Source organism: Chelon labrosus (assembly GCF_963514085.1).
Source record: "Chelon labrosus genome assembly, chromosome: 22".
NCBI classification, from domain to species: domain Eukaryota; kingdom Metazoa; phylum Chordata; class Actinopteri; order Mugiliformes; family Mugilidae; genus Chelon; species Chelon labrosus.
In genome coordinates this window covers 15,318,023-15,332,205 of record NC_140355.1, presented here as the reverse complement: position 1 = coordinate 15,332,205, position 14,183 = coordinate 15,318,023, and the positions used below count along the sequence as shown (strand labels likewise).

General features: G+C 41.6%; 1 protein-coding gene across 2 annotated transcripts; it reads right to left on the bottom strand.

Moving 5' to 3' along the window:
- Positions 1-3,599: 3,599 nt before the first annotated feature.
- LOC311507386 (uncharacterized protein) lies at positions 3,600-13,802 on the bottom strand. 2 transcript variants are annotated; one of them, XM_084571700.1, is made up of 6 exons: positions 13,012-13,802; positions 12,393-12,552; positions 12,216-12,245; positions 10,128-10,270; positions 5,821-5,892; positions 3,600-4,541 (listed from the first exon to the last, which is right to left on the bottom strand). In XM_084571700.1, exons 2-6 carry the CDS (start codon positions 12,511-12,513, stop codon positions 4,524-4,526), a joined length of 384 nt encoding a protein of 127 aa, XP_084427826.1. In that variant the 5' UTR covers positions 12,514-12,552; positions 13,012-13,802; the 3' UTR covers positions 3,600-4,523. The 2 variants fall into 2 exon arrangements, with proteins under 2 accessions (XP_084427826.1, XP_084427827.1); XM_084571701.1 differs by lacking the exon at positions 13,012-13,802 and having other exon boundaries at positions 12,393-12,586.
- Positions 13,803-14,183: the final 381 nt, after the last annotated feature.

The window sequence follows — 14,183 nt, the reverse complement described above, 5'->3', positions numbered from 1 at the left end:
CTGATTTTGGTCAAATCAAAGAAAACCAACAGTAGAACTCAGGGCTATGTTTAATAGTGAAAGTAAGAGCATTTCCACATGTACAATGTGAAGGGAACTCAAGGGACTGGGACTGAACAGCTGTGTAGCCTTAAGAAAACCACTAATCAGTGAGGCTAACTGGAAAAAAAAAAGGCTTCAATTTGCTAGGGAGCATAAAGATTGGACTCTGGAGCAATGGAAGAAGGTCATGTGGTCTGATGAGTCCAGATTTACCCTGTTCCAGAGTGATGGGGGCATCAGGGTAAGAAGAGAGGCAGATGAAGTGATGCACCCATCATGCCTAGTGTCTACTGTACAAGTCTGTGGGGGCAGTGCTATGATCTGGGGTTGCTGCAGTTGGTCAGGTCTAGGTTCAGCAACATTATATGCCCGAAGAATGAGGTCAGCTGACTACCTGAATATACTGAACGACCAGGTTATTCCATGAATGGATTTTTTCTTCCCTGATGTTCACAGGCATATTCCAAGATGACAATGTCAGGATTCATGGGGCTCAAATTGTGAAAGAGTGGTTCAGGGAGCATGATACATCATTTCCACACATGGATTGGCCACCACAGAGTCCAGACCTTAACCCCATTGAGAATCTTTGGGATGTGCTGGAGAAGGCTTTGCTCAGTGGTCAGACTCTCCCATCATCAATACAAGATCTTGGTGAAAAATCAATGCAACACTGGATGGAAATAAACCTGGTGACACTGCAGAAGATTATCGAAACAACGCCACAGCGAATGCATGCTGCAATCAAAGCTAAAGGCGGTCCAACGTAATATTTTTGGCCAGGCAGTTTATATTGCTGGGCACCATCATGAAAACTGAAGCTACAGGGAGCTCTACAAGTCACATGACCCTTCTTTGTGAGCCATGGTGAACAATAACAGCAGGGAGTCATTACAGATACAAGATGTTCCAGGAAACGGCAGCTGACACATATGTACAACAACAAGTCAGTAACAAAGCCCTGTTTCTGTTATTAGATTTCCCCAACCCCTCAACATGAAGGTTAGCTGATTATTTTTAGTTTACATAGAAAAACACTTGCACACATATTATAATACTGCAGCTGGAGAGGGGATGTGTCGTGACCAACAAATACCACGCTACAGATGGTGATGTGCGGCGGGACTAACAGGTTCGTGTTATAAATGTAGCAGAGCTGTCTCTTATAGAAAAACGAAAACGCTGGAGGAGTTTCTTGCAAGGACAGACCTTTGTAAGTTGCTTACATATTTCCTCTGCCTTCGCACACTGCGTGGCCTTCAGCTGGGCGGCTCGAGCAGCACATGCCTGAGTACTTTGTGCTTTATTATAATCAGAAAGAGGTTGGTTCTGTGGCTACGGACAGGGTTATTATTACAAAATACATATTTCCTCTCAGATTAAATTGTAACAAAATGTCAGTACATTTAATCATAAAACCTTGTACTGCTGAAATCCTCGGCAGAAACTGAAATTCCTAAACATGCAAGGAGGCTTTGGTTCATTAGCATGTCGACGTCCACCAGATGAGTGTTTCTCAAACAGCTGACACATGCATGCTTTCACACCTACATGCACACGCACAAACACACTCTTACGCATACTGTACAGAGCTGCTGTCACTCTCTCATGAGAGAATAATGAAGATGACCTGACATCCAGCTGAGCTCAGGCATAACACTGTTAAAGAGGAATTACCGTTTTTTACAACCTGGACCTTATTTCTGGCATAAAATACCATCGTTTACTAACCCATATAACTTTGGTGTCATTTGGAGTCATTTGTCAGATAATTAGATCTGCGTATATCCATATAGTGGGAGTGACTGGGGCACCGAAACGCAGCCTCTAAATGACGCATTATCTGCTGCGAAACTCATTAATTTCACCAATATTTTGTTGTGATACGCTAGTGCTATTCCCTGTTGAGTCCGGAGTTTCTTGTTATCATCATCCGGGGTCTGTAGATTGACCTACTAACCTCTGACCTGGATGATGTCATCTCTGAGCGCCGCGCAGACCATGCTGCTTGTTTACCTGTAATTTGCTACCGCTAGTTTTTTGCAACATGGCTGAATATTTTTCCGATTCTGAGGTTGTGGACGACGACTTTGTTTATGATGGACATCCTTACCGCTTTGAACTCCGGACTCAACTGGGAATAGCACTAGCGTATCAGAACAAAATATTGGTGAAATTAACAAGTTTCGCGGCAGATTATGCGTTATTTAGAGGCTGCGTTTCGGTGCCCCAGTCACTCCCACTATATGGATATGCACAGATCTAAATATTGTCCGAACGACTCCAAATGACACCAAAGTTATATGGGTGAGTAAATGATCGTATTTTATGCCAGAAATAAGGTCCAGGTTGTAAAAGAAATGGTAATTCCCCTTTAACTCTGTCTTAATTCACAACTACTTCTTTCTTTTAAAATCTCGCAGTGGAACATTATCCATCAAGAGTACTGAAAAAGCTGGTTGTAAAGTCCAGTGATTTGCATGTTTCTCTGGGTATTTCTTTCCCCACTAAGAGTAAATTTTCTCAAACCAATTCTAAAAAGATGACAGTAATGTCTCACATACCCAGTATCTACCCTGATTCAGACGTTGTCAGACGTTGAGTCAGACATTGCACTGAAAAATAGCAAATTATTGTCTATTGGAATTTGCTGATGTGTCTGCACAACTATGTGCTTGCAAATTGAGAACTTATTTTAAATTAATTAATAATAAACTACTCACAGGAGGTCAAGTAAACAACAGGACTGACGACTTCTAATGAGGAAAACATTCATTAGCGTCTGCCGCAGACGGAAAATACAGAAATAAATTGATCATTATCTGATTAAATGTGAAACTCAGCATGTGTACTTATTTCATAACTACTCTGACCTTGCATAAGAAATACATTAGAGTGACCTGAAGCTGGGCCGTGGGATCCATTATCTCTCTTTTATTCTCAAGCTCTCTAACCTCTGACCACTTAATTAAGCTCATTTTCTGCCCATCATCACACCATATTGCCCAGGTCCATTATTTTAGATCATTTAACATTTCCATCACTAACACGTAGCCTGACTTTACAAAATCGGCAAGATTAAGAAGATATGTAAAATCAAATATGTGGCAAGTGGCAACCTCCATTGCCAAATGAAGTGAGTCAATCCTCGTCTATATTAAAAAAGGCCAATTTTGCAGCAGAAATCATCACGTATACAGCCTGGTATTGGTGTCTATAGCTTTTTTCCGCATTCATGACAACAATAGTACTACATTACTTGTGTGTTTATAGTACATCAAGGTTAATATTGTGAATAATCCACTTTGTGAAGTTGTAGCTTTTTTAACCTATTTTTTTTTTTGGTCATGTTTTTTTGTAATGTATTTTAGTATTTAGTTCTTCATTGCTCTTAATATTTCTGTTGCCTTGAGGGCCCACCATGCTTTCAACCATCTTCTTTATACATTTATGCACATGCTTGTATTTTGACTAAAGATGTAAATAGTTAAACTTGTTTTACGTTAACCCTTTTTTTGGCTCTGGGCCATCGATCAGGTCCTTATTTGAGCCATGACAGGCAAGAGATATTACACCAAAAATGTAAAAATTAAATTAATATATGAGTTTCGTTTGCCTCAGAGCAACAATATGCAGTAAAAGCAGCTGATACTGTTTTACTAGAGTAGAAAGGAGCTTTCTGTATGTTCTTGCTGTTAGAAAACCTATCAGTGTTAAAGATGAATAACTGTAAGTAGAATTTGTACAGTCTCCGTAACTTGACATAGGTACTAAAAACAAAATTTACCCCAGTTTTACATATTTTATTCAACATTTAAATCCCAATAAATGCATGACACAGCAGCTGAACAGTAGTTTACATGCTCTTGGTTTTCAAAAGTTCAATATGATATTTCTATATATCAGTCACAGCAGTGATAACTTAAAAAATACAGTATGAACGCACGAATAGCTCAGCACTCTGGAGTCCACCGCAAAAAACAGCGACAGTATACAGACAAAAATAGAGAATATCATTATGCTTCTATTTCAAACAGCTCCATGTAAATTGTTCATTTATATCGAGACACTTAGGTGTTTGTGGATTGTGGTGTATTTCCATGTTTGGGTTATTGACTTAGCCACGGACAGAAAACATGTAGACGCACACGGTGATCAGGTGGCCTTCTCAGTGGGAGGGAGTCACTGCGAACGGCAGCTGGTCACGGACGACACACACCTGAGGTCCTTTTAGGGAATGATGTGCAAAAGGCACACACAGGGACACAAGCACGCTCACACGACACCTCTCAAACTCAACAACATTTACACTTAGCACGGACGTACAAACACACACACACACGGCAGCACAAACGGGAGAAACCACACACGGACGTCAAGCACAGACTCCATGAAGGACGAGAACGAGGCACGACGGGACTTGGCAGAGCAACATGGAATGTTTCGGTCGTTGATATTTGATTGAGAAGCTCTCAAGTAGTTTAGCCACAGGTCTCCTCCTGAGAGAGAGAGAGAGACAGAGAGAGAGAGAGGAGCAAGAGGTGGGACGTGAGTTTACTGTCCTGTATGCTGATGACTTCCTGTGATGTGATAATTTCATTCTTTAATGGAAAAACACATTACACCGCCTATTTAAGTGGTTTATTCACGAGCCAAGTACAGTGAGTCTGTGCCTTTTACAAGATTTGACCTTAGAAAATCATTTTTGTTTAGCTTTAAACAGATTTTGTAGAAAATACAAACTAAAATATGATCAGTTTAGTCATATTTAATAATGACAGCCACCCCAAAAATGCCATATCCTGTATAAAACCTTAAAGGGAAATTACCGTTTTTTACAACCTGGACCTTATATCTTTACTCACCCATATAACTTTGGTGTCGTTTGGATGATATTTAGATCCAGCAGAGCGCCGGGTATATCCATGTAGTGGGAGTGACTGGGGCACCGAAACGCAGCCTCTAAATAACACATTATCTGCCGCGAAACTCGTTCATTTCACCAAAATTTTGTTATGATACGCTAGTGCTATTCCCCGTTGAGTCCGGAGACCTGGATAATGTCATCTTTGAGCGCCGCGCGCACACACGACTAGCTACTGCTAGTTTTTTGCAACATGGCTGAATATTTTTCCGATTCTGAGATTGTGGACGACAACTTTGTTTATGATGGACGTCCTTACCGTTTTGAGCCAGAGTATACGTGCGAGGAGCTCGTTGAAAGGAGGATGCGGAGGCAGAGAGAGGAACAGCTGGCCAAAAAACAACAAACCACTGCACGTCCGATAATAGTAAACAGATAACTCCGTACTCAATGGGGAATAACACTAGCATATCATAACAAAATATTGGTGAAATTAACGAGTTTCGGGGCAGACAATGCGTTATTTAGAGGCTGCGTTTTGGTGCCCCAATCACTCCCACCATATGGATATACGCGGATCTAAATATCGTCCGAACGACTCCAAATGACACCAAAGTTATATGGTTGAGTAAACGATCGTATTTTATGCCAGAAATAAGGTCCAGGTAGTTCTCCTTTAAATGGATTTTTCCTGTGTTTTCACTATATTTCAGTTGATTACGTGCATGCCAGAGAACCACAACAGAGGTTGCAGCTGTGTTTTAGATTTAAATACTGCAAAAGTTTGACCAGTAGGTTTTTAATTTAATTCTAGTCCAATCAAATGTGATTTGGCGTGACTAGCTAACTCTGGCTATCAAATGAAGAGGCCTCCCTCCCCCTTATTAAATATGTACGCTAGTAAAAGTGGTTACCTCTGTAGCTTCAGCAGGGTCGGCATCAATTGGTGACTCCGCAACGTTCTCTTCTGCTGTGGCATCGTCACCCTGAACGAACACAGAGATAAACATTTCTTTAAATTCACCCTGATTCATAATATACACTTGATCTTAAAGATGGTACTATATTTAGGAGGAAAAAAAATAGTTTTCAAAATGTTCATTATTCTTCTTCCACATCTGGAACTATAATACCGCTAAGTGTGATTGTTTTATTCAAGGGTAGACAGACGTCTTGGGGCTTGTGTTCAGTCTGCTTTGTTTGTCTGGGACTGAGCGCTTGTGTAATGAAATCAACCACATCGCTTGATGTTGTCCTTCAAACATCTACCAGCAATGTTTAAGCTGGATAAGATCACTTAGAGAAAATAAAGTCAAAAATGATAAAAACTAGGACTGTCCTCATGAGAAAAAAATAGAGACTTCCTTAGTTTGTGTGCTATTTTTAGTCCAGAGTAAAAGAGGACATCTGATGTTGTTATTGTGCTGCAAAGTCTACTTAGGGAGGAGGTCAGGCTCGCTCGATGGGTCAATAAAGCATTTTCTTCTAAATTTAACCACGTGGTTAAAATGATCTTTTCCTGAGCGATGACTGTTTGTGAGTGAACCTTTAAACTAAACAGCAGCTGTGAATGATTAGAAAATGATTTTATTTTATTGACGGCATAATGACTCCATGCTACATGTGCATCCTACAAGCTGTCCTGAGGGGCAGGTTATACTTCACAAAGGCACACAGAATGACAGTTTTCGTAATACGTAAAGAACACAAAGAATTCAACCCTCTCTCGTATCCCTGGATACGCTGACGCTCGCTGTGATCGGTGGTCACTTTGAGTGAGTGGGCTGCTAAAAAAAGGACGAGGCATCGGGCGCTAATGAAGAGAGGAGGTGACGTCTTTCCTGTCTTGCTGAAAGGACGCCTTGATTACAACGTGCCATTGAACTGACCTTCCTCAATGGGGAGCGGTCAGAGTGTGTTGACATGCGCTCGTGTGGTTGTGTATGTGTGTGTATCAGACGGCTGACATAACTTCTCCTCCTGCTGTTGCACTTAACACCACCCATCATGCCTCCACCAGAGACATGTGTGCTTGTGCAAACACACACATGCTTGGCAATAAACTCTGCCTTGTTACACCTGGGCAAAAGTTTAAAATTTGTTCCGTCTAGAGGACAAATCTAGCTTGAAATATGCGTGGGAAACATAATTCCCCCAAAATGAAATCAAAATGAAACCTCACCTACAGAGAACGCTTTGTTTCAGAGCAATTGTCAAGCAGAAATTGCTTCCTGGGGAAGTGAAATAGAGCCGCGTCTTTTATGCGCCTGAAAAGATTTGAGACCGCTTCCTATTTTCTGTCACGTATCCTCCTCTGCTCGCCCGCTGCCGCCTGTTCCTCTGTCTCATTGTCATTTTCCTCTCCTTCTACCTCTCCGTGTCCTGATATGAGTCACCGGCAGATGATGAATTGGTGAAACAACCAGATGAGGAGATTAATCAAGACTCAGCATCCCACCTTCCTCTGTTTGCTGATCTCTCTCTCACCCTCTCTCTAGGCGTGTGTGTGTGTGTATGTGTGTGTGTGTGTGTGTGTGGATTATCTCAACCTGGCATCAATTTTTAAATAAAATCAATATTAATGATGTCTAATGGCTCAGCTGGCTGGGAGCGATGGTTAAATGAGGACAATCTGTTGCTCCCTGCGTGTCACTCTCCCACTGGGAAGACCAGGATATATATTTTTAAATCAGTCCACCAGCTCTCCATCACTCACTCCGCTCGTGTCTGTTGTCCATCTGTTTGTCTGTTCCGCCTGCCAGTTTGGCGTGTCAGGATTCCTCTTAATGAGGCTCATCATTTTATCATTCGGCGTGAATGCCACCGTTGCCTATCTCTAAAAAACCAACTGCTGTGATGTTTGTCGCAAGTTCCGTCCTTTGATCCTTTCGCCAGGCAAGACGAAATAATTTTTGACGAAGTGTCAGGAGTTGCCACTGGCAGGGAAATAGCTTGATGATTTCTTATCTTTTTATAGGGCACTTATTTACAAATCAGAGACAATTAAAGCCGAGTTAAAGAAATGCATGTGTGTGCATGCCATCGTTAAATTGCTGTTATGGATTCCCCCGCGCTTCGGCGCTAATTAAGGGACAGGAGATGGCGCATCTCAGCAAACAGTGTTTGTGTTGCCCTGGGAAATATTTGATCGGCCTATTATTTCCTGCTACTCAGTGTTATGAGCGTTACGTGTTATGCGAGAGGAGGGTAATTGCTGGCAAATTTAGTTCTTCCTCCAGAACCTGTTTGACAACAAAAAGAAAAACAATGAACAATGTCAGCGTTTCTCTGCATGTAGCAGATCATGAGGCCATCTGCTCCTGTCAGATATCTTATGATTGGCGCCTTGAGATCTTCAGAACTAATGGAGCTAGTGTAAAGTGAAATGTCGTTGTATGTAAAAGTGTTTCTCACCAGAATATATTATGCGTATCCTTGAGAACGATAAATGTTGTTAAATGTATGGTATTTTCTTCTCATGTATCAGTAAAGGTAATTTTATATTTTATGTTTTGTGCTTGAGAGAGAGAGAGAGCTTTTTGTGCAGTACAATTATAATTATTATTATTTCAGTAGCTCGAAGTGTGTATTGTGAGGCAAATGGCCTCCATAATACGTGCTCAATAGCACTCCTAGTGGTCAAAAACTCCACAGGCCTCCTTTAAAAATTATTTTGGTTACACTCGTCGGATAATAATAAATGTGAAGATATTTATTTTAAAGAATCCAATTAAATTATATTTGTTGGTGTGAAAATATTACAAATCATATGCACATGTGTATTTATGAACTCACCACCAAAAACCACACCTGTGAAATGCTACTGATTGGTTTCTACAAGTCTACAGATTATGTACCCACATTGATCTGTAACTAAAATTATATGTTGGCCAAAACACAACTCAACCTGATGGTACACAACTACTAGCAGTTGAAATATCTAATTGTACAGACTGACAAAATACAGCCATGAGTGGAATAAAAGAACCCGTTGAAACGGCGTAAGGAGAATCATCTTTCACATTTGACTCATGTCTCTGCAGTAGATTGTTTGCTACGGTAAACTGCCTTTGCCTGCTCCTCGTCCACCCTGACAAAACCAAGGCCAGACTGACTGATGAACAATACGGGGAACCTAACAACATGTAACAGCTTTCATTTCAGAGGAGAAAGACACGGAGCAGATACGAGAAGCGATGATAAATGACTCAGGGTCGGGAGGCCATTTTGACGTAGTGAAGAGTTGCAGCTCGCAATGAAATGGAGGGATGTGCTGCGGGCTTCCATTTTTAAAAGAGTGGGATTTCAGCTGTGTACATTTGTGTTCGCCGTGATACGGCTGGAGAAGTGCAAGCATCGATAATGTGATAATGTAAGTCATTAAGCAGAAATTTGAACTCTTCTCACTCTTTCTCTAAAGACATAACAATAATGATACTCTGCTATTCTGCTTGTTTATTTAATCTTTCAAAAGGAGTGTTAATGGACAAATATTTGATATTATCTAATCTCCACATATCCTGAAACTTCCAAAGTTTTAGCAGAAATCAGTCTCTTTTTGTATTATTCCTTGAGTCACTCCTGCACTCGTCCCTTCTGTAGAGCCGTGATGTCTAGTCAGGCCTCATAAGAAATGTTTTGTGTATGGCTGCTGAGCATCTGGATGTCTGTATTTTTCATTTACTTCCATTGTTGTAAATGTCAATGGGATTTTGAATCAGGTTTTCTTGTGTCTGGAACAGGCTTTCATCTCTACGTTGTGTGCTTAAGTTTGTATTGAACTCCAAAGCTAGTTAGCCACGATAATTTTTAGCAATGATTCCTCCTGGATGTTTTTATTTTTATTTTATGTAAGTAGTCGCTGTCAATGGTGGCTAGTGCACACATATTGGTATCACATTTTGGAAATGAGTTGGGTTGCTAGTGTGCAGCTGACTTTTATTACTGGGCTCAAATGAACAGACTCATAGTTCAAGACACAGAGTAATTGAATTACCCTAAGGTACAGACACACCAAGCTGACATCAAAGAACCACTGGCAATGAAGCTTAAGTTGCACTTGAACACACCGTAAAGACTGCATCCAGTGATCAGCTGGCACGTTGTAACAAGCGAGAAAAAACATCACAAAAACTAGGGCCACAGACGCTCACAGATAGGGACACTGGCCTACATGATTCATAGCAAGACGATAGACAAGAGTCTATGATTTCTTTCTTACTTGTTTGGCTGGATCCTTTTTGACCAATCCGGTGGCAGCCGCAATGTTGCCTGCACCTTCCACCGTTTTCTGGGCCACAGTGGTAACCCCGGTAACCATCGCTCCACCCACCTGAGACACTCCAGACACAGTTTTTCCCGCAACTGTAAGGACGAAGGGAGGAGGGGAGAGGAAGGGAGGGGAGGGGAGGGGAGGACATTTGAGGAGGGTGTTTCTCTATAGAACCTCAATACCTGTGAGGATTAACACGTAGAAAAAGACGCAAACAAGACAAAAGATCCCAGAGTATGTGACCTTAGAGCTTGCACAGTTATTGGATGACGCTTCAGCAGGCAATAGAAAGTAGCGTCACCAAGAGCTGTTTAGTGTTATTCTGGACCGATGGGAGAATTTTTCCGTGTGCGTAGCTTAGTTTTGACCTGACGGGGGTTTTAAAGGAACAATCCAAAGTCAGAAAGGTTTAAAGCGAGAAATCACACGTCATGTTTTATGCAAGTCCAACAATTAACTACACTACTTTAATAAATTAATATAGCCATAAAGGGATCTTCAAAAGCAAGCGATTTATAACATAATCACTACAAGTAAGACTGACCTATACTTATATAAATGGGGCTTGAGAGAAATAAGGATGGAAAGTTTTTGTTCTTGTTTTGCCTGAAGAGTTATTTAAAACTGGCCCATCAGCTTTTCACTGGCAAACAGGAGCAGCCTGAAGGCCTCTCCATTCAAAACTCGGGCTTCACTGAGTTTCACCCCGCCTTTCATTGATGGAGCAAGGCCTTGTTGTGTAATTTTGCATATCATATAGCTTCCCATGTTAAATTAAAGCAAAAAAAAATAAATAAAATAAAAAAAAAAAATATATATATATATATATATCATAACACAGCGCTGTTCCTAGTGCTAAAAGATTCTGCGGTGCGGTTCGATGTCCTGCTCAGAATTTGTAATCCTACAAAATAAGTTTGGGCATTTCAGACCTTTATGGAACAAGGAAGAAATAAGATACCCTTTAGTGAACCGCCCACATCCTTTACACGCATGAAGTTGACATGGTTGGCATTACTTTTGTTTTAACAGGCAACATGCCAAAGGGTGTGGAAATTACGCCCTGCAAGAATCCAGAATTGTGACATACGATACATGATTAAGGCTCATCTTTTTACAGGATACCATCTTGTCATATGTGGACCTCCTTAAAGCAGATTTAAAAAAAAAAAACAGATCCCTTTGGTTGTGGAGTGAACCAAGAAGTCACACATTTCTCTTATAATCCCACCCGGCACAGGATACAACAATACAGACGGCCTTTTCCCCGGATGCCCATAAGAAGGCGGCCTCCCTCTGCCTCTCTGCTTGTTATGTATGAGAAATGGCAAGGCATGTCCCATGGGGAGTTTGGCAGGTTGCATCGAGTTTAGGCGGTTGAAATATGACACTTACTCACCTGCAGAGTTACATCTCTCTTTCCACCACCTGACAATTCTCTGAGATTTTATTTACTTTAGTGTCAAAGAGCTATTGTGTGTGTCAACAGATTACCAGTAAGGGGATAGATTAAGACATAAAGGGGAACTACTGTTTTTTACAACCTGGACCTTATTTCTGGCATAAAATATGATCGTTTACTCACCCATATAACTTTTGTGTAATTTGTATTCCTTCAGGAGATAATTAGAGCAGCGTATATCCATGTAGTGGGAGTGACTGGGGCACCGAAACACAGCCTCTAAATAACGGATTATCTGCCGCAAAACTCATTTTTTTCACCAATATTTTGTTATCATACGCTAGTGCTATTCCCTGTTGAGTCCGGAGTTAGCTGTTATCATCATCCGGGGTCTGTAGATTGACCTACAGACCCAGGATGATGTCTTCTGACCTGGATGATGTCATCTCTGAGCGTCGCGCGTTTCGGTGCCCCAGTCACTCCGACTATATGGATATACGCTGATCTAATTATCTCCCGAAGGAATACAAATTACACAAAAGTTATATAGGTGAGTAAGCGACCGTATTTTATGCCAGAAATAAGGTCCAGGTTGTAAAAAACAGTAGTTCCCCTTTAAGGCAATTATAAGTTACCTGTTGTGACTCCATCCTTTGTTTTGGTACCTGGAATGAAAACACAGGTGACGCTCAATTGGTCATAATGATAACAGTATTGGTAAAAATAATGAAATAGTAGTAGTAGCGGCAGTAATGAATCAGCAACGATTCGAAGCACATGATCATCAGTCAAATGAAATTCCCAGAACCCACCGACAAACATAACCCCGTCTTTCGTCATCCCAGCCGCTCCAGTCACTCCCTGTTTGGTTTTCTCCGCTGCTGCCACGACCCCGTCCTTGGCTTTAGAGAAACCCTTCATTAACGCGTCCATGGCCGCTGGATTGACTCCCAAATTACACGCACACAGCAGCTGCGAGGAGGGCAAAACAGGCGCAGTGAGAGAGGATGGAATGGAAGCACTCGTTAGATGAAACACGCTCCACAAAAAAAAAAAAAAAAGATTGCCACCGCCCTTCTTTTTTTTTACTATGTCTTTCTCTCTCTGACAGGTTTGTCAAGCCACACTCGTTTGGCTGAAATAATATGTGCGTCTGATCCCAGCAGCTCTGCTCTAAGGCTGCTGAAAATCCCACCTGTAGGAATTGGTTTCAGCCCAGCTGCGAAACCATGAATGGATTTACTATTCAGTAAAATAAAAAATGGAAAAAAAAAAAAAAAAAAAGAAAAAAAAAAACGAGAAACGGAATCGATGCATTGTTTTCCAATATGACAGACACAAATGAAATAGCTGCTGATAGAAAAAAGCAAAAAAAAAAACAAAACGATTTATAGTGGCGAAAGATACGAAATACAGCTGGGTTTTACGCACCTGTTTGCTTCAACTTCCTTTGAGGCGAGACTGTGGATGAGTCTTCCGGGATGGCAGACAGAGGCTCTTCGCACCAGCGGCAGAGAAACCGGTTTCTAGTCCCTAAACTTCAGCTGCACTCTGAGGACGACGTGTGCTGCTCCAAACAAGACGCGCGGACACAGGCAGGAGAGGAGAGGGACGGACACACGCTCCACAGGTTTGACAGACGCCTCCTACGCCGCCGCGATGGAGAAAGAGCGATTCAACCCAGTGATGCTGATGCGAGAGAAGAGATGCTCCGCTGCCTGTGTACAACACACACACACACACACAACACACACAAAGATTACGTAGCTCTTTCCGTACGTGGGTCGCCCACAGCGTGTAGGTGCTGCGAGGCTCTTTAAAATCATCAGCCGGCTGAATGCATCTGCGGACAAACTAGCAATTAGTGGCGGTGTAATTATGCAGGATGACACTGCTGGGCTCTTCACTGCTCCCACATGTGAGGAAGATGTTAACACGGGAGGTCCGTGATCAAGTTGTCAATGTATTGTGCATGAAAAGGCCACGGCTCGAGTTGTGAATATTGAAATTAAATCACTTTTAATCTTACATTACATGGTTTCCGATTGATCTGAAAGTTTCAGATCAACAGGTTGCATTCAGCAGTCCTCCTACACCTGAAGGACAAAGGACACTTGTTTGGACACAGCAGCTTGCACAAACCAGGAGAGGCGGATGGAGATATTATTTGCCACCCTGTTTAGAAACTGCCAACCTTATTAGCTTCTCAACACTAAAGCATTGTTACATAGTGGTAATGTAAATGGATTAGTAACATATACAGCTGCATTATTGGGAAATGTCCTGCCAATTTAGGGCGTTTCAGACCTTTACAGAACAAGGAAGAAATAAGATATCTCTTAGTGATCTGGTCACATCCTTTAGACACATGACGTTTACATTGTTGACATTACTTTGTTTTAACAGGCAACAAGACAAAAGGCGGGGGAATTACAACCCTGCAAGGAACCAAAAGTGTTACATCCACCAATCAGGCATAACATTATGACCACCTTCCTCATATTGTGCAGGTCTCCCTTGTACCTCCAAAACAGTTGTGATCATCAGAGAATGGACATGGGCCTTCTGAGGATGTCCTGCGGTGTCTGGCAACAGAATGTTGT